At 41.2% G+C, this 20,531-nt stretch overlaps 1 protein-coding gene and 1 pseudogene across 1 annotated transcript in view; one reads left to right on the forward strand and one right to left on the reverse strand.

Moving 5' to 3' along the window:
- LOC117079453 (zinc finger protein 252-like) overlaps window positions 1–20,531 on the reverse strand; it is a 44,620-nt gene that overhangs the window by 18,425 nt on the left and 5,664 nt on the right. The window contains 1 exon segment of the mRNA XM_033203288.1: window positions 17,393–17,506. Within this exon segment, the coding sequence (XP_033059179.1) occupies window positions 17,393–17,506 (114 nt within the window).
- On the forward strand, window positions 17,793–18,517 carry LOC117079456 (annotated as a pseudogene).

Below are 20,531 nucleotides of genomic sequence, written 5' to 3' on the forward strand. Positions count from 1 at the left end.
AGGCAGGAGTTCAGCAAGCTAGATGAGAGGATGATTTAGAGGCTTGGCAGTTCCCGGTTAGAATACACACTCCAGTTCAAGAGGGAAATACTACAGCTACGTTTGAGCCTTTTCCTTTTACATTACTCAAAGAATTAAAACAAGCTGTAAATCAGTATGGACCAGGTTCTCCTTTTGTAATGGGAGTGTTAAAGAATGTTGCTATTTCCAGTCGGATGATTCCTACTGACTGGGATGCTCTTACTCGAGCTTGTCTAACTCCTGCTCAGTTCTTACAATTTAAAGCTTGGCAGGCAGATGAAGCTTCCATTCAGGCTGCTTGCAAGGCCCAGGCCCAACCTCAGATTAATGTAACCGCAGACCAACTTTTGGGGGTTGGCAGCTGGGCTGGTTTAGATGCACAACTGGTCATGCAGGATGCCAAAGGATAGCTTAGAGGAGTGTGCATTAGAGCTTGGGAAAAAAAAAATCACTTCAGGTGGAGAACAACACCCTTCCTTTAGTGCTATAAAACAGGGACCAATGGAACCATATGTTGATTTTGTAACTCAGTTACAGGAGTCTCTTAAAAAGATGATTGCAGATTCGGCTGCTCAGGATATAGTACTGCAGTTATTAGCTTTTGACAATGCTAATTCCGATTGTCAGGCTGCTCTGTGACCTATCAAAGGGAAAGCACATTTAGTTGATTATATCAAGGCCTGTGATGGTATCGGAGGTAATCTGCATAAAGCTATCTTGTTGGCACAGGCAATGGCAGGACTGAGAGTGGATAAAGGAAACACTCCATTTCCTGGAGCTTGTTTTAACTGTGGGAAGCATGGTGATACTAAAATAGAATGTAGAAAAAGTCAGCGAGTCAGGCTGCCAGATAGGGGAAAACAGAAAACTGCTGAGGCTGAAATATGTCCAAAATGTAAAAAAGGAAAACACTGGGCTAGTCAGTGTCACTCTAAGTTTGATAAAGATGGGAACCTGATTTCGGGAAACGCCATGAGGGACCCGTCCCTGGCCCCATTCTAAACCGGGGCATTTCCAGTTCAGGCCATTCCCTCACCCCTGTACAATGTCTGTCCCCCACCATAGCCGGTAGTGGCGCAGTAGATTTTTCTGCACAAAAGCTGTGAGCCTTCTGCCTGGGGAACCCCTGCAAAAGGTCCCAACAGGAGTCTGTGGACCCTTGACAGCAGGGACAATAGGATTACTTTTAAGAAGGTGTAGTTTAAGTTTAAATGGCATACTAATACATACAGAAGTCATTGATTCAGATTACAATGGGGAAATTCAGATTGTTATATCTGCTTCTGTTCCCTGGAAAGCAGAGCCAGGAGAGCGCATAGCACAGCTCCTGATTGTGCTGTATGTGGGAATGGGAAAAAGTGAAATTAAATGATCAGGAGGATTTGGAAGCACAAATAAATAAGGCAAAGCAGTTTATTGGGTAAATCAAATTACTGATAAACCTTCTACCTGTGAAACAACTATTCTAGGAAAGAAATTTAAAGTTTTGGCAGATACAGGAGCGGACATTTCAATCATTTATCTACAGCACTGGCCGTCCACGTGACCAATTCCACCCACTCAATTTAACGTGGTTGGAGTTGGTCAAGTCGCTGAAGTTTATCAAAGTAGTTATATTTTGCATTGTGAGGGGCCTGATGGACAACCTGGGATTATTTAACCAATTATAACTTCTGTACCTACAAATTTATGGGGAAGAGATTTATTACAACAACGGGGAGCACAAGTTCTAATTCCAAAACAATTATATAGCCCTCAAAGTCAACATACAATGCCTGAAATGGGGTATGTCCCTGGTATGGGACTAGAAAAAAATTTGCCAGGTTTGAAAGAACCGCTTCAAGCGGAAAAACAGAGTTCTCACCAAAGATGAGGAAAACATTTTTGATGGCGGCCATTGTTAAGCCTCCAGAACATATACCTTTAAAATGGTTGATAGGCCGATTTGGATAGAACAATGGCCGCTAAGTAAAGAGAAACTGGAAGCTTTAGAGAAATTAGTTGCTGAACAACTAGAAAATGGGCACATAGCTCCAACATTTTCTCCTTGGAATTCTCCAGTTTTTGTAATTAAGAAAAAATCAGGTAAATGGAGAATCTTAACTGACTTAAGAGCCATCAATTCAGTTACACAACCTATGGGAGCATTACAGCCAGGATTGCCTTCTCCTGCTATAATTCCAAAAAATTGGCCTTTAATAGTCTGTTAAAAGACTGTTTAAAAGACTGTTTCTTTACTATGCCTTTAGCTGAGCAAGACTGTGAACGGTTTGCATTTACAGTTCCTGCAGTAAACAACCTGCAGCCTGCTAACTGTTATCATTGGAAAGTGTTGCCACAGGGTATGTTAAACAGTCTATTTGCCAGATGTATGTGGGGCAAGCAATGGAACCTACTCGTTAAATATTTTCACGGTGTTACATTATTCACTATACAGATGATATACTTTGTGCTGTCCCCACTCGAGAATTACTCCAATGTTATGATCACTTGCAAAATTCAATTTCTCGTGCTGGTTTAATTATAGCTCCTGAAAAAATTCAGACTACTACTCCTTACTCCTACTTGAGGACTTTAGTAAATGACACTACCATTGTGCCACAGAAAGTAACCATATGTAGGGATAAATTAAAAACACTAAATGCTTTTCAAAAATTACTAGGGGATATTAACTGGATATGACCTGCTCTAGGCATTCCTACCTATGCCATGAGTAATCTGTTTTCTATCCTTAGAGGAAATTCTAGTCTCACTAGCCCTCAGCAGTTAACAAAGGAGGCTGAGGTCGAGTTACAACTGATTGAGAAGCAAGTCCATAAAGCTCAGATAAATAGAATAGATCCAGAGAAGACTCTAGATTTGCTAAATTTTCAGCTCAGCATTCACCTACTGGTGTTATTGTTCAAGAACAGGACTTAGTAGAGTGGCTTTTTTTCCCACATACTAATTCACAGACTCTAACTCCTTATTTAGATCAAATCGCTACTATGATAGGGATTGGGAGAACTCGGATTGTTAAATTACATGGATATGATCCTGGAAAAATTATTGTCCCTCTCACAAAGGCACAAATACAGCAAGCTTTTTAAAATAGTCTTACTTGGCAAACCCATTTAGCTGACTTTGTGGGCATTCTCGATAATCATTTTCCTAAAACGAAGCTGTTTCAGTTTTTGAAATTAACTAATTGGATTCTCCCTAAAATAACTAAATTTAAACCAACTGAAGGTGCTGAGAATGTTTTTACAGATGGGTCTAGCAATGGCAAAGCTTCTTATTTTGGCTCAAAAAGTAAAGTTTTCCAGACGTCCTATACTTCAGCTCAAAAAGCAGAGCTTGTAGCTGTAACTGAGGTATTGACTGCTTTTGATATGCCTATTAATGTGATTTCTGATTCCTCATACGTGGTTCACTCCACACAGTTAATTGAAAATGCTCAGTTATAATTTCATACAGAACAACAACTGATGACAAAAACAAAAAAGGAGGAGAAATACGGATTACAGGACAGCCCATATACAACTGAATCTAGCATCATTTGGTGAAGAGATCCAATAACAAAAAGTTAAGAAATAGGCAAAATAATAACTTGGGGTAGAGGTTATGCTTGTCTTTCTCCAGGCCAAAATCAACAGTCGATTTGGATACCACCAAGACACCTGAAACCTTATGAGCCAGATGTCAAGGAATAGACTCTGGGAGGATCCCGAGGACCCCTCGGTTGCAGCCATGTCGAGGCTGACGCTGAGGAGGACCCCAACTGTCACAAGCAACAACCGTCGAACACAGCCACCCACCTGGGGACAGATCAAGAAGCTGTCACAGATGGCAGAAGAAAACCTGAGGAAAGTGGGGCAACTAGTCACAACGAGTAATTTAATTGCAGCTATGATAGCGGTTATCACCACAGCCATGAGTATTCCTTCAATAAGGGCTGGTAATAATGCCTGGATGCAATCACTCTGACACAGTTACACATGCTTTCTGATCTCAGTATTTACCATAATAACTGCTCCTATAATTGAGGCATACCACCTTCAAAAACCTATTTGTAAACAGAATTGGACCCAGTCAGAAAAAATGAACGTACTTGTTTAGGAAGACTGCTTTGCAGAACAGGCAGAGAGGTGCTACACAACGATTCCTATGGAATCATTATTAATTGGTCCACTAAGAGGATGTTTAGCTTGAACTGCACCTGAGTCTGTATGGCACGGTCACACTATATTCAGCTGATCTGAACAAAACAGTCAGATGGTAGAAATTATAAGAAGCATGGCAAAAGTTCCTATTATCTGGAACCACAGCGATATAGCGGCACCTCAACCTCAAATGATATGCCATATATCATTTGGCATATCAAATGGTAAACATAAGGATTTGTAGAAACTATTAAATGCTCCTAATAAGATCAAAATTTGGGAAAGAATAAAAAAGCATCTAGAAGGACACTCTACAAACTTGGTTTTGGCTATAGCAAAATTAAAAGAACAAATATTTAAAGCATCTCAGGCACACCTGACCTTAATGCCAGAAATGGAGTGCTGAAAGGAGCTGCAGACAGATTAGCAGTTAGCAGCCCATTTAAATGGATAAAAACACTTGGAAGCTCTGTGATTTCAATGATGATTGTGCTTTTAATCTGTGTTGTCTTTGTACAGTCTGCAGATGCGGATCCTGACTCCTGTGAGAAGTAGCTCACCGTGACAAAGCTGCCCTTGCTTTTCTCTTTGCAAATCAAAGGGAGATATGTTGGGAGCAAGCCCCCCAAAATTTGGCCATAAACTGGCCCCAAAACTGGCCATAAACAAAATTTCTGCAGCACTGTGATATGTCCATAATGGCCCTAACGCCCAAGCTGGAAGGTTGTGGGTTTACGGGAATAAGGGCAAGGAACACCTGGGCCTGCCCAGGGCGGAAAACCACTTAAAGGCATTCTTAGGCCACAATTAGCATGAGTGAACTGTGTCTTAAGAGCGTGTTCCTGCTGCAGTTAACTAGCCCAACCTATTCATTTAATTCGGCCCATCCCTTCATTTCCCATAAGAGATACTTTTTGTTAATTTAATATCTATAGAAACAATGCTAATGACTGGCTTGCTGTCAACAAATATGTGAGTAAATCTCTGTTTGGGGCTCTCAGCTCTGAAGGCTGTGAGATCCCTGATTCCCCACTTCACACCGCTACATTTCTGTGTGTGTGTGTCTTTAATTTCTCTAGCGCCCCTGGGTTAGGGTCTCCCTGACCGTGCTGGTCTCTGCATTGGGGGGAAATACATAGTTCAACAACAGTTGTCAGAGACTTCAAACCCCACTTTCAATTTGGATAGAACATCTAACCAGAAGATCAACAAGGAAATACAGATGGCCCTCTGTATCTAGGTGATACAGTTTGGCTCTGTGTCCCCATCTAAATCTCTTCTCAAATTGTAATCCCAACATGTTGAGGGAGAGACCTGGTGGGAGGTGATTGGATCATGGGGGTGGTTTCCCCCAGGCTGTTCTCATGATAGTGAGTTCTCACAAGACCTGATGGTTTAAAAGTGCTTGGCAGTCGACCCTCCCTGCCCACTGCTGCTGGTATGTAAGATGTGCCTTGCTTCCCCTTTACTTTCTGCCATGACTGTAAGTTTCCTGAGGCCTCCCCAGCTATGTGGAACTATGAGTCAATTAAACCTCTTTCCTTTATAAATTACTCAGTCTCAGGTAGTTCTTCATAGCAGTGTGAAAACAGACTAATACACTGGGGATTCTGCATCAATGGATTCAAGTGACCACAAATACAAAAAAAAATGGAAATTAAACAAAAAGCATGGTTGCATTTCTACTGAACACACACAGATTTGTCATTATTCCCCAGACAGTCAAGTTTAACAACTATTTACATAGCATTTACATTGTATTAAAGTATATAGGAGAAAGATGTACATAGGTGATATGAAAATAGTACACCATTTTATATAAGGGACTTGAGCATCTGTGGAGTTTAGTATTTGAAGGGGTTCCTGGAACCAATCCCCCATGGATACTGAGGGACAAGGGTAGAAGATTTAGAACACTATACACAAACTAGACTTAACAAACATATAAGTTGTTAGAGAATACTCCACCCAACAACAGCAGAATATACATTTTTCTCAAGTACACATGGAATATTTTCCAGGACAGATCATAGGTGAGGCCATAAAACAAGCCTCAATAAGTTTAAAAAGACTGAAATTCTACAAGTTTCCTTGTCATTATGTTTTTTAAACATAATGGAATGAAACTGAAACTAATAACAGAAAACAATTTGCTAAATTCACAAATATGTAAAAATTAAGCAACACAGTACTAAATAACCAATGGGTCAGACAAGAAGTACAAAGCAAAATTAGAAAATACTTCAAGATGAATGAAAAGGAAGACACAACATATCAAAACCTGTGGGATGCCAGCTAAATCAGTGCTTAAAGGGAAATTTGTAGCTGTCAATGCCTACATTTTTTAAAGTTAAAAAAAATTTTTCTTTTTTAGAAATTTTACTTTAAGTTCTGGGATATATGTGCAGAACCTGCAGGTTTGTTACATAGGTATACATGTGCCATGGTGCTCTGCTGCACCTATCAACCTGTCATCTAGGTTTTTAGCCCACATGCATTAAGTATTTGTTTTAATGCTTTCCCTCCCCTTGCCCCTCACCCCGTGATGGGCCCTGGTGTGTGATGTTCCCCTCCCTGTGTCCATGTGTTCTCACTGTTCAACTCCCACTTACGAGTGAGAACATATTGTTTTTGGTTTTCTGTTCCTGTGTTAGTTTGCTAAGAATTATGGCTTCCAGTTTTATCCATGTCCCTGCAAAGGACATGAACTTATTCCTCTTTATGGCTGCGTAGTATTCCATGGTGTATATATGCCACATTTTCTTTATCCAGTCTATCGGTGATGGGCATTTTGGTTGGTTCCAAGTCTTTGCTATTGTAAATAGTGCTACAAGAAATGTATCTGTGCATGTATCTTTATAGCAGAATGATTTACAATCCTTTGGGTATATACCCAGTAATGGGACTGCTGGGTCAAATGGTATTTCCGGTTCTAGATCCTTGAGAAATCACCACACTGTCTTCCGCAATGACTGAACTCATTCACTCTCCCACCAACAGTGTAAAAGCATTCCTATTTCTCCACACCCTCGCCAGCATCTGTTGTTTCCTGACTTTTTTTTTTTTTGAGATGCAGTCTTGCTCCGTTGCCCAGGCTGGAGTGCAGTGGCATAATCTTGGCTCACGTCCGGCTAATTTTTTTGGGTTATTAGTACAGATGGGGTTTCACCATGTTAGCCAGGATGGTCTCAATCTCCTGACCTCGTGATCCACCTGTCTTGGCCTCCCAAAGTGCTGGGATTACAGGCATGAGCCACCGTGCCTGGCTGACAATGGGGTTTTCCAAATATACAGTGAAATAGACACAATTTGACTGCCTCTCTTCCTATTTGAATACTCTATTTATTTCTCTTGCCTGATTGCCCTGGCCAGAACTTCCAATACTATGTTGAATAGGAGTGGTGAGAGAGGGTATCCTTGTCTTGTGCTGGTTTTCAAAGGGAATGTTTCCAGCTTCTGCCTATTCAGTACGATATTGGCTATGGGTTTGTCATAAATAGCTTTTATTATTTTGAGATATGTTCCATCAATACCTAGTTGATTTAGTTTTTAACATGAAGAGATGTTGAATTTTATTGAAGGCCTTTTCTGCATCTATTAAGATAATCATGAGGTTTTTGCCATTGGTTCTGTTTATGTGATGGATTACATTTATTCATTTGCCTATGATGAAACAGCCCTGCATCCCAAGGATGATGTTGACTTGATCTTGATGAATAAGCTTTTTGATATGCTGCTGGATTCAGTTTGCCAATATTTTATTGAGCATTTTTGCATCGATGTTCATCAGGGATATTGACCTGAAATTTTCTTTTTTTGTTGTGTCTCTGTCAGGTTTTGGTATCAGGATGATGCTGGCCTCATAAAAAGGGTTAGGGAGGATTCCCACTTTTTCTATTCTTTGGAACAGTTTCAGAAGGAATAGTACCAGTTCCTCTCTATACCTCTGGTAGAATTTGGCTGTGAATCCATCTGGTTCTGGGCTTTTTTGGGGTTGTTAGGCTATGAATTACAGCCTCAATTTCAGAACTTGTTATTGGTCTGTTCAGGGATTTGACACCTTCCTGGTTTAGTCTTGGGAGGGTGCATATGTCCAGGAATTTATCCATTTCTTCTAGATTTTCTAATTTGTGTAGAGGTGTTTATAGTATTCTCTGATCATAGTTTGTATTTCTGTGGGATCAGTGGTAATATCCCCTTTATTATTTTTTATTGTATCTATTTGATTCTTCTCTCTTTTCTTCATTAGTCTAGCTAGTGGTCTATCTATTTTGTTAATTTTTTCAAAAAAATATCTTCTGCATTCATTGATTATTGAAGGATTTTTCCTGTCTGTATCTCCTTCAGTTTTGCTCTGATCTTAGTTATTTCTTGTCTTCTGCTAGCTTTTGAATTCGTTTGCCTTTGCTTCTCTAGTTGTTTTGTGATGTTAGGGTGCCAATTTCAGATCTTTCCAGCTTTCTGATGTGGGCATTTAGTGCTATAAATTTCCCTCTTAATGCTGCTTTAGCTGTGTCCCAGAAAGTCTGGTATATTGTCTGTTTGTTCTCATTGGTTTCAAAGAACTTATTTCATTCTTAATTTCGTTATTTACCCAGGAGTCATTCACGAGTAGATTGTTCAATTTCCATGTAGTTGTATGGTTTTGAGTTTCTTAATCCTGAGTTCTAATTTGATTGCACTGTGGTCTGGGAGGCTATGATTTCTGTTCTTTTGCATTTGCAGAGGAGTGTTTTACTTCCAATTATGTGGTTGATTTTAGAATAAGTGCCTTGTGGCACTGACAAGAATGAGAAGAATTCAAGTCCTGAATATCCTTTAATTTTAAAGGATGCTGGCTGGGTGTGGTGGATCACATCTGTAATCTCAGCACTTTGGGAGGCCAAGGTGGGCAGATCATGAGGTCAGGAGATTGAGACCATCCTGGCTAACACAGTGAAATCCTGTCTCTACTAAAAATGCAAATAAATTAGCTGGGCATGGTGGCACACACCTGTAGTCCCAGCTTCTCAGGAGGCTGAGGCAGGAGAATGGTGTGGACCCAGGAGGCAGAGCTTGTGGTGAGCTGAGATTGTGCCACTGCACTCCAGCCAGGGCAACAGAGTGAGACTCCGTCTCAAAAAAAAAAAAAAAAAAAAAAATTAAAAAAAATAAATAAAGGATGCTAATTTTTTGTCTTGTTAATCTAATATTGACTGTGGGGTGTTAAAGTCTCACACTATTATTGTGTGAAAGTCTAAATCTCTTTGTAGGTCTCTAAGAACTTGTTTTATATATCTGGGTGCTCCTGTATTGGGTGCATATATATTTAGGATAGTTAGCTCCTCTTGTTGCATTGATCCTTTTACCATTATGTAATGCCCTTCTTTGTCTTTTTTGATCTTTGTTGGTTTAAAGTCTGTTTTATCAGACTAGGATTGCAACCCGTTTTTTTTTTTGGTTTTGCTTTCCATATGCTTGGTAAATATTCCTCCATTCCTTTATTTTGAGCCTGTGTGTGTCTTTGCATGTGAGATCGATCTCCTGAATACAGCACACGGATTGGTCTTGACTCTTCATCCAATTGGGCAGTCTGCATCTTTTAATTGGGGCATTTAGCCCATTTGCATTTAAGATTAATTTTTTTTTTTTTTTTTTTGAGACGGAGTCTCGCTCTGTCACCCAGGCTGGAGTGCAGTGGCGCGATCTCGGCTCACTGCAAGCTCCGCCTCCCGGGTTTACGCCATTCTCCTGCCTCAGCCTCCCGAGTAGCTGGGACTACAGGCGCCCGCCATCTCGCCCGGCTAATTTTTTGTATTTTTTTTTTTAGTAGAGACGGGGTTTCGCCGTGTTAGCCAGGATGGTCTCGATCTCCTGACCTCGTGATCCACCCGTCTCGGCCTCCCAAAGTGCTGGGATTACAGGCTTGAGCCACCGCGCCCGGCCAAGATTAATATTTTTATGTGTGAATTTGATCCTGGCATCATGATGCTAGCTGGTTATTTTGCACATTAGTTGATGCAGTTTCTTCATAGTGTCATTGGTCTCTATATTTTTGTGTGCTTTTGCAGTGGCTGGAATGAGTTTTTCCTTTCCATATTTAGTGCTTCCTTCAGGAGCTCTTGTAAGGCAGGCCTGCTGGTGACAAAATCCCTCAGCATTTGCTTGCCTGGAAAGGCGTTTATTTCTCTTTTGCTTATGAAACTTAGTTTGGCTGGATATGAAATTTTGGGTTGAATATTTTTTATTTTTTTGTTATAGAGTTTTGCTCTTACTGCCTAGCCTGGAGTGTAATGGTGCAATCTCAGCTCACTGCAACCTCCATCTCCCAGGCATGTACCACTATGCCCAGCTAATTTTTGTATTTTTAGTAGAGACAGGGTTTCTCCATGTTGGTCAGATTGGTCTCGAACTCCTGACCTCAGGTAATCTGCTCGTCTCAGCCTCCCAAAGTGCTGGGATTACAGGCGTGAGCCACAGCACCCGGCCCAATTCTTTTCTTTAAGAATGTTGAAAATTGGCCCCCAATTCTCTTCCAGATTATAGGGTTTCTGCAGAGAGATCCATTGTTAGTCTAATGGGCTTACCTTTGTAGGTGACCTGACCTTTCTCTCTGGTTGCCCTCAGCATTTTCTTCCTTCATTTCACTCTTGGAGATTCTGATGATTATACATCTTGGGTTTGATCTTCTTGTGGAGTATCTTAGTGGTGTTCCGTGTTATTTCCTGAATTTGAATGTTGGCGTATCTTGCTAGGTTGGGGAAGTTCTCCTGGATAATATCCTGAAGTGTGTTTTCCAACTTGGTTCCATTCTACCCATTGCTTTCAGATACACCAATCAATCGTAGGTTTGGTCTTTTCACATAGACCCATATTTCTTGAGGCTTTGTTCATTCCTTTTCATTCTTTTCTCTCTAATCTTGTCTTCATGTCTTATTTTAGCAAGGTGATCTTCATTCTCTGATATCCTTTCTTCCACTTGATCAATTCAGCTATTGATACTTGTGTATGCTTCACGAAGTTCTTGTGCTGTTTGTCAGTTCCATCAGGTCATTTATGTTCCTCTCTAAACTGGTTATTCTAGTTAGCAGTTCCTGTAACCTTTTATCAAGTTTCTTAGCTTCCTTGCATTGGGTTAGAACATGTTTTTTTTTTTTTTTTTTTAGCTCAAGGAGTTTGTTATTACCCACTTTCTGAAGCCTACTTTTGTCAATTTATCAATCTCATTCTCCGTCCAGTTTGGTGTCCTTGCTGGAGAGGAGTTGTGATCATTTGAAAGAGAAGAGGCTTTTTGGAATTTTCAGTGTTTTTGTACTGTTTTTTCCTCATCTTCATGGATTTATCTACCTTTGATCTTTGAGGCTGATGACCTTTGGATGGGGGTTTGTGTGTGTGTGTCTTCTTTGTTGATGTGGTTATTGTTGCTTTCTGTTTGTCAGTTTTTCTTTTAACAGTCACAGCCCTCTTCTGCAGGTCTGCTGCAGTTTGATGGAGGTCCACTCCAGACCCTGTTGACTTTGTTATCACCAGTGGAGGCTGCAGAACAGCAAAGATTGCTGCCTGCTCCTTCCTCTAGAAGCTTCATCCCTGAGGGGACACTGACCCGAGGCCATCCAGAGCTCTCCTGTATGAGGTGTTTGTTGACCTGTTGAGAGGTGTCTCCCAGTCAGGAGGTATGGGATTCAGGGACCCACCTGGGGAGGCAGTCTGTCCCTTAGCAGAGCTGGTGTGCTGTGCTGGAAGAATCCCCCTTGTCAGGATCAGTTGCTCTCTTCACAGCCAGGCAGGAAAGATTAAGTCTGCTGAAGCTGTGCCCACAGCTGCCCCTCCCTCCAGGTGCTCTGTCCCAGGGAGATGAAAGTTTTATCTATAAGCTCCTGACTGGGGCTGCTGTATTTCCTACAGAGATGCCCAGCCCATTGAGGAGAAATCTAGAGAAGCAGTTTGGCCACAGCTGCTTTACCGCACTGTGGTGTTCCGCCTAGTCCAAACCTCCTGGTCTCCTTAGCACTATTGGGGAAAACCGCCTACTAAAGCCTCAGTAATCTCAGAAGATGCTCCTTTCCCCTCCAAGCTTGAATGTCCCAGGTCAACTCCAGACTGCTGTGCTGGCAGTGAGAATTTCAAGCCAGTGGTTCTTAGCTTGCTGGGCTCCATGGGAGTGGGACTCATTGAGAGAGACCACTTGGCTTCCTGGCTTCAGCCCCCTTTCCAGGGGAGTGAACAGTTCTGTCTCACTGGGATTCCAGGTGACACCAGGGTATGAAGAAAACTCCTGTAGCTAACTCGGTGCCTGCCTAAATAGCCATTCAGTTTTGTGCTTAAAACCCAGGACCCTGGTGGTGTAGGCTCATGAGGGAATCTCCTGATCTGCAGATTGTAAAAACCATGGGAAAAGTGTAGTACCCAGGCCGTGTAGCACAGTCCCTCATGGCTTCCCTTAGCTGGGAGAGGAGGGAGGTCCCCTGGCTCCTTGCACTCCCTGGGTGAAGCGATGTTCCACCCTGCTTCCACTCCCTCTCCACTACCTAACCGGTCCCAATGAGATGAACTGGGTACCTCAGTTTGAAATGCAGGAATCACCCATCTTCTGTGTTGGTCTCAATGGGAGCTGCAGACCAGAGCTGTCTGTATTTGGCTACCTTGGCCATCCCTCAATGCCTACATTTTTTTTTTAAAGGGAGCAAATCAACAACCTAATCTTCTACCTTAAAACCCTGGGGAAAACAAACAAACAAACAAAAGAACTAAACCCAAATCAAGCAGAAGGTAGAAAATAAGGAATATAACAGAAACTAATGAACTACAGAATAGAAAAAAAGGCTTAATACTAATTCTTACAAACTCTTCCAAAAAAACAAAAGAGAACACTTTCCAATTCATTCAATGAAAACAGTATTACCCTGATACCAAAAACAGACAATAAAACAACAGATCAGAATCTCTAATACAGACACAAAATTCCCCAGCAAAATGCTAGCAAATCAAATTCCACAATATATATATATAAAATTATACACCATTACTGAGTGGGACTTATCCCAGAAATGCAAGGTTTGTTTAGCATCCAAAAATCAATTAATACATCATATCCACTGAATAAAGGAAAAAATCAAGAAAGGAAAACAAAGACACTTTCAGACAAAAGCTCACAGAATAATGCCAGCTCAAGTACAGAAATACTAAAGAAAAAATTTCAAACTGAAAATAATGATCTTGAACAGAAGTACAGAATTGCAGAAAGGAATGAAAAACACTAGAAAGGGTAACTCTAAATGAATATTTACTGTCAAGAAATAGCAATGGAATAAACTCTCTGGTGAGGTTTCAAAGTAGGTAGTACAAAATAAGTGACAATAATAATGAAAGGAAGGAGAGGGACGAAAGGAATTGTAAGGATCTTGCATTTTTCAAGAAGTGGTAAAAACATTAAGGTAGACCATAGTAAGTCAAAGAGACATATTTAATCATTAGAGTCATCACTTAAAAAAGAATGTACAACTAAAAAGCTAATGGAGAAGAAACATAAAATTACATATAAAGTTTGATTTATTCAAAAGAATATAAGAGGCCGGGCACAGTGCTTCATGCCTGTAATCCCAGCACTTTGGGAGGCTGAGGTGGGCGAATCATGAGGTCAAGAGATACATACCATCCTGGCCAACATGGTGAAACCCCATCCCTACTAAAAATAAAACAATTAGCCAGGCATGGTGGTGGGCACCTGTAGTCTCAGCTACTCGGGAGGTTGAGTCAGGAAAATCACTTGAACCTGGGAGATGGAGGTTACAGTGAGCTGGGACTGAGCCACTGCACTCCAGCCTGGGTGACAGAGTGAGACTGCATCTCAAAAAAAAAAAAAAATATATATATATAGTATAGGAAAAAAGAAATAGATGAGACAAATAGAAAACAAATAGCAAAATGGCAGACTTACTCTCAACTTTATCAATAATTGTGTTACATTTACATGGACAAAGCACTCTGCGAGGAGTACCCAAATCCACCTTCATGTTTGATAATTTACTAGGACTCACAGAACTCAGAAAAGCTCTTATGCTCACAATTACACAGTTTATTAGGACAAAAGGATACAATTAAAAATCAGCAAATGAAAATGCCACACAGGGTCCAGGAGAGACTAAGTGTGAACTTCCAGATATCCTCTTCCAATAGGGTCACCTGGACAGACCTTAATTCTTCCGGCCACCATGTGTGACAACATATGCAAGGTGTTGATGACCAGGGAAACTCACCTGAGCTTTAGTGTTCAGGACTTTTATTAATGGTTAGTACATGGACTTGGGGCACTCAGGTACCTTGACAGTTCCCCTCAGGGGATAATCTGACACACTGTGGTCCAGGGACCCAGGCAAACAGAAATAAGCATTTGCTTTAAATCACATAGTTAGCATAAACTAGCATAGCCCAAGGCCCCAGGTATACTCAAATACTCTTACCAGGCAGAATATTCCAACAGCTTAGAGGTTACCTCCAAGAAGCTAGTCAAGGGGTTAGTCCTAAAGACCTTTGGAATATGCAGGATTTGGGCAGTGCAAGCCTCTGAGTTAACCCTTTACTGCACACTCTAATGACTGTCAGACTGAATAAAATAATTCAACTTATATGAAGTTTATAAAACATTTCATACATAAGGACTCAGAAACATGAGGGTAGAATAAAGCCATATTGAGACACAAAAGGGCTCAACCTATTTGAGGATGTACTTCAGCAAAACAAGGAATAAATAAATAAATAGACATGGAATTCAACAGATGGTGACTCCAATGTAAGAGAGTAAGAATGGAAAGTGCCAGGAAGATAGCTATTCAGCAGCCCTGGAAAGCAAGGAATCCTGGCCTTAATGCTGGACCAGTGACTGCACCTGGGGGACAAGGGAGAGAACAGTAATCATGCTTGACAACTCACAACAACTTAGGGAAGTACAAGATGAGTGGAAGGCAATGTTCACAGCAGCTTAATGTATGCTGACCAAAAAACGAAAACAACTCAAATGTTTGTTAACAGAGTATGAACAAATTGTAGTATATTCAAACAAAACAATATTACTCAGAAATAAAAAGAATTATTGATATACAACATAAACACATCTCAAAATAATTATGTTGAATAAAAGAAGCCAGACAAAAAAGAATACATGCTCAATGATTTCATTTTCACATAAAACTCTAGAAAATATAATTTATAGTGACAGAAAGGAGATCAGTAACTACTTCACGATATAAGTGGGAAGGAGTGAGAAAGGTGGGAAGGAGTGAAAGACGATGAAGAAGGAGAAAATTTTTGGAGGTGATGGATATATCTGCCCTAGATTGTAGCAATGGTTTCACATGTGTATACATATGTCAAAAGATATAAAATCATATACTTTAAATATTTGTTAACATATTATATGTTAATTACACCTCAATAAAGCTGGTTCCTTAGGGAAAATAAGAGTATGGGGCTGAGATCAATCTGCCAGGGACCCAACTCTATTCTGTCCCTGGCCGGCTGTGTGATCTGGGGCTACCATTTAATCTCTCTGTGCCTCAGTTTCCTGGGCACCGATTGTGCAGAGATATTGGCAAATTCCATAAATTCACTGTGACAGCACAGTGCCAGGCCTGCATCAAGCATAAATGTTAGCTGTGTGGCAGCATGGATCCCCAGGACTCTGTTCTGCTTACTGTTTACATGCCCAGGTCCCCCACTACACAGGAAGAAACACTTTCTAGCTCATCTGTTTCCTTAAGACCCAAAATTGGCCTAGGATGCTCTGAATGAATAACAGCAGGAATGAGAGACTTGGAAGAGAACGTCTCTCTAAGTGGTGTCTCCAAGCAGCCAAAACAGAGCTGGCCAGCAAACCCTGTGGGCAGTGTGAAATATATATTTGGTCTTCACCCCCATGACCTGGCATACAACTCCTAAAATCCTTGTAATCTCCAAAGTGCTTTCTTTTCATAGGCTTATGTTGACTGACAGCTTTAGGATGAAGCTGATCACTGGAAAGGCCAAGGCATGGTTACAAGGTCAGGATTCTTAGCCCCAAAGACCCAAACTCAGAGAGGGGAAAGGAGCTAAAGGTTAAGTTGATCACCAATGGCCAATGGTTTAATCAATCATATCTACATAATAAAGTCTCTATAAAAACCTAAGAGGACAGGGTTCAGAGAGCTGCTGGATAGCTAAGTGGATAGGATCCTAGAGGGTGATGCGCCCAGGGAGGGCATGAAAACTCCACACCCCTTCCCCCATACCACAGCCTACAGATTTCTTCACCTTTATCCTTTATAATAAATTGGTAAATCTTTTTCTTTTTTTCTTTTCTGAGACAGGGTCTCACTCTGCCACCCAGGCTGGAGTGCAGTGGCATGATCTCAGCTCACTGCAACCTCTTCCTCCTGGGTTCAAGTGATTCTCATGCCTCATCCTTCCAAGTAACTGGGACTATGGATGCACATCACCATGCCCAGCTAATTTTGTATTTTTTGTAGAGATGGGGTTTCACCATATTGGTCAGACTGGTCTTGAACTCCTGACCTCAAGTGATCTGCCCAACTCGGCCTCCCAAACTGCTGGGACTACAGGCGTGAGCCACCGCGCCTGGCCTAAACTGGCAAATCTAAGTGTTTCCCTGAGTTCTGTGAGCTGCTCCAGCAAATTAATAGAACCCAGAGTGAGGGTCATGGGAACTCCAACTTGAATCCTGTTGGTCTGAAGTTTGGAAATCTTGAACTTACAAGTAGTGTCTTGAGGGGACAGTCTCAGAGACTGAGCCCTCAGCCTGTGGGGTGTCAGGCTATCTCCAAGAAGAAAGCACCAAAACGGAACTGAATTAGAGCTGTTTGGAGCATGGGAAAAGCCCTCCACACATTTGGTCATGAACTCTTTGTTGATTGTTGCTGTGGTGTCAGAGCAGAGGAAAAATGTGATTAGCATTTTTCCCAAACAGCCTAAGGAGTGGATGACATGGAAGTGAAGGGACTGGGAGCCAGCTGCCAGGGAAAGACACTTGAGCTCTTTTTTGTGGCTGAAAGAGCATTTTCTAGGGTAAATAAAACACAAACCTACTTACGGACAGATAACAGGGGCAAATAACAGCAAAAAAGAGGACAAGATAGAAAAAGGAGGAGGAAAGCAAAGGCCTGAGGGTAACAAGAGATTTGTCTGGAGCTTGCAGAGAAGGGATTCGTGAGTGAAGCTGCAGCACCTACCACAGAAGCAGAGAGTGGGAGCAGACTCACCTTCTCTCTTGTGCCTCCAGCTCCAGCTCCCCTGAGTTCTCAAGATGTGTGGGGTCCATGGTTCATCCCCCTGCTCCAGCCTGGAGATCACATCAGGTTTGGAAGCTTGAAGTCCTATTCCAGAGAAAGGAAGTAAGAGCTGAAAATTCACCCAGGTAGAGGGTAGGATGGACCTGTGGTCTGAGTCTGTGTGATGGTTGTGTGCTTCCCTGCCACCTGGTCTCTAATCATGAAGAAAGACACAGACCTCTGCCTAAGCTGAAGAAAGGTCAAAACTAGCTTTTCAGGGGGACAGGGGGCATAGATAGGACAGCATTGTGGCCTGAACACATCATGGTAGAGGACTCACAGTAGGAGGTGTTGATGCCCAGCAGAAGGGTTAAAGGGGGCATGAGTCTCCAACACCATGTCTGGTTTGTCTGGCCCACCAGCCTGGCATGGCCCTTGTCCATTGGCATTGCTGCTTTTGTTCCTGCTCAGCCCCAGCTTGGTCCTTGCCATCTCCTTCCATCTGCCCATTGATTCTCACAAGTGCCTCCATGAGGAGATCCACAAGGACCTGCCAGTGACTGGCACGTACGAGATCTCTGACCAGTCTGGGGGCATTGGCGGCCTGCGCAGCCACCTCAAGATTACAGATTCTGCTGGCCATATTTTCTACTCCAAAGAGAAGGCAACCAAGGGGGAAATTTTCCTTTACCACTAAAGATTATGACGTTTGAAGTGTGTTTTGAGAGCAAGGGAACAGGGCAGATACCTGACCAACTTGTGATCCTAGACATGAAGCATGGAGTGGAGGCAAAAAATTATGGAGGTTGCAAAAGTTGAGAAGCTCAAACCATTAGAGGTGAAGCTGAAACACCTAGAAGACCTTTCAGAATCTACTGTTAATGATTTTGCCTACATGAAGAAGAGAGAAGAGGAGATGTGTGATACCAATGAGTCAACAAACACTTGGGTCCTATACTTCAGCATCTTTTCAATGTTCTGCCTTACTGGACTAGCCACCTGGCAGGTCTTCTACCTGCAATGCTTCTTCAAGGCCAAGAAGTTGATCAAGTAATGAATGAGGCATATTCTCCTCCCACCTTGTACCTCAGCCAGCAGAACATCGCTGGGACATGCCTGGCCTAAGGCATCCTATCAGCAGCACCATCAAGGTGGGTTGGAGCTTTCTTGCCAGAACTGATCTCTTTTGGTGTGGGAGGACATGGGGTACCACCTACACCCAACAAGTCAATGAGGGACTTCTTTTTAATTTGGTAGAACGTTGACTGGTTTTTGCAACAATAGGTCTATTATTAGAGTCACCTATGACAGAAAGATAGGAGTTACCTAGATAATGTCAAAGTCAGCATTTGTCCTGGGTTCCCTTGTGTGATCTGTTTGAACCATGTTTTCTTTTCTTCTCCCACTTGCTCAGCGGTTCGTGCTTCCATTCTAGTTCTTTTACCAAGATTTTTGTGTGACCATGTTGACTTCATTTGGATTGCCCTCTTTCAACTGCCTTGTGAAAACACTCTTAACTTTCTCTTTACCCTTGGCTGAAACGTTTATGTAGCTTCTGGTGATATCTTTTCATGATTTTATGTCTCTTAAAATGGTGATGGATGTGACACTTCATAAAAGTGAGTTTTGAACTGTAGATAACTCTTAAAGAAAATGTCATTTTAGACAATTAAGATATTCGTGCTTAACTGCTTGAACATTTTTCATGTATGTGTATATAATTCTATGCAGTATTATCACATGTGTAGATTCATGTGACCACCATCATAACAGACAGAATAGTTCTGTCACATGGATCCCTTCCACTGCCCTTTTACAGCCACAGCCACATCTCTCTTATCCCCTCACCAAAACCTGCGGCTGCCACTGTTCTGTCCTCCAACTCTGTAATTTTGTCATTTCAAGAATGTTGTATGGATGGAATTATATAGAATGTAATCTTCTGAGGTTGACTTTTTTTCATTCAGCATAATTCTCTTGAAATTCATCCAAGTTGTTGTATGTATCAACAGTTTCTTCCTTTTTTTCTTTTAAAAATGTTTTATATATTTAGGGGGTATAAGTGCAGACTTCTTACATGCATATATTGCATCATGGTGAAGTCTGGGCATTTCCTTTTGATTGCTGAGTAGTATGACATGGTATGGATGTACCACAGTTTGCTTAACTATCCACCTACTAAAGGACATAAGAGTTGTTTTCATTTTTTTGCTCTTACTAATAAAGCTGCTGTGAACATTCATGTACAGGTTTTTATGTGAACATATATTTTCATTTTCTGGGATAAATGCTCAAAAAGGCAATTGCTGGGTTGTGTGGTAAACACGTACATTTTTGTAAGAAACTACCCTACTCTTTTTCCAGAGTGGCTGTACCTTTTACACACAGCCACTCATACAATTCATACAGCAATGTATGACTGATCCAGTTTCTTCACATCCTCACCAGTGTTTGGTATTACTACTATTTTTTATCTTAACTATTCACATAGCTGTGTGTACTGACACCACATGTGGTTTTGATTTGCATTTTCCAGTGGCTAATGATGTTGAGTATCTTTTCATATGCTAATTTGCCATCTATATATCCTTTTCATTGAAATTTCTGTTCATATCTTTCGTCTATTTTCTATTTAGGTCATTTGTTCTTTTTACTATTGAGTTTTGAGAGTTTTTATACATCCCAGATAAAACTCCTCTGTTAGATACGTGGTTGCTTGAATTTTTAACATAACTTCTACCAAGGAAAAATAAGTAAAATTTCCAACTCTTCTTGCATGGCCAGTCACTTAATTCCTGTCCTTCAGTGTTCCATCTAGAGAATTAAGAGATATGATGTATAAAATAGATATCTAGGAGGACCATTAATATAGTAAATACTTAAAAATCCAAAACAAATGAAAGCAAAGCCAATAATCACTGTAGGAGTATGAGGTGCCTAAGGGCCAAACTAATGTAAATAAGAGAAAACGTGAATATAAATGACCACGTTTATAAACAGTTATGAAAAATGTTGTCACTTGAAATCTTTCCCACATCCCCCAAGAAAGTAGGTAGGCGTTTATCCTTTCTGTAATCTCTTTTTAACCCTGCTGACTATTACAGGGCTTGTTTAATCACAGTGGCAAGAA

Source organism: Trachypithecus francoisi, unplaced genomic scaffold, assembly GCF_009764315.1.
Source record: "Trachypithecus francoisi isolate TF-2019V2 unplaced genomic scaffold, Tfra_2.0 Lachesis_group7, whole genome shotgun sequence".
Lineage (NCBI taxonomy): Eukaryota > Metazoa > Chordata > Mammalia > Primates > Cercopithecidae > Trachypithecus > Trachypithecus francoisi.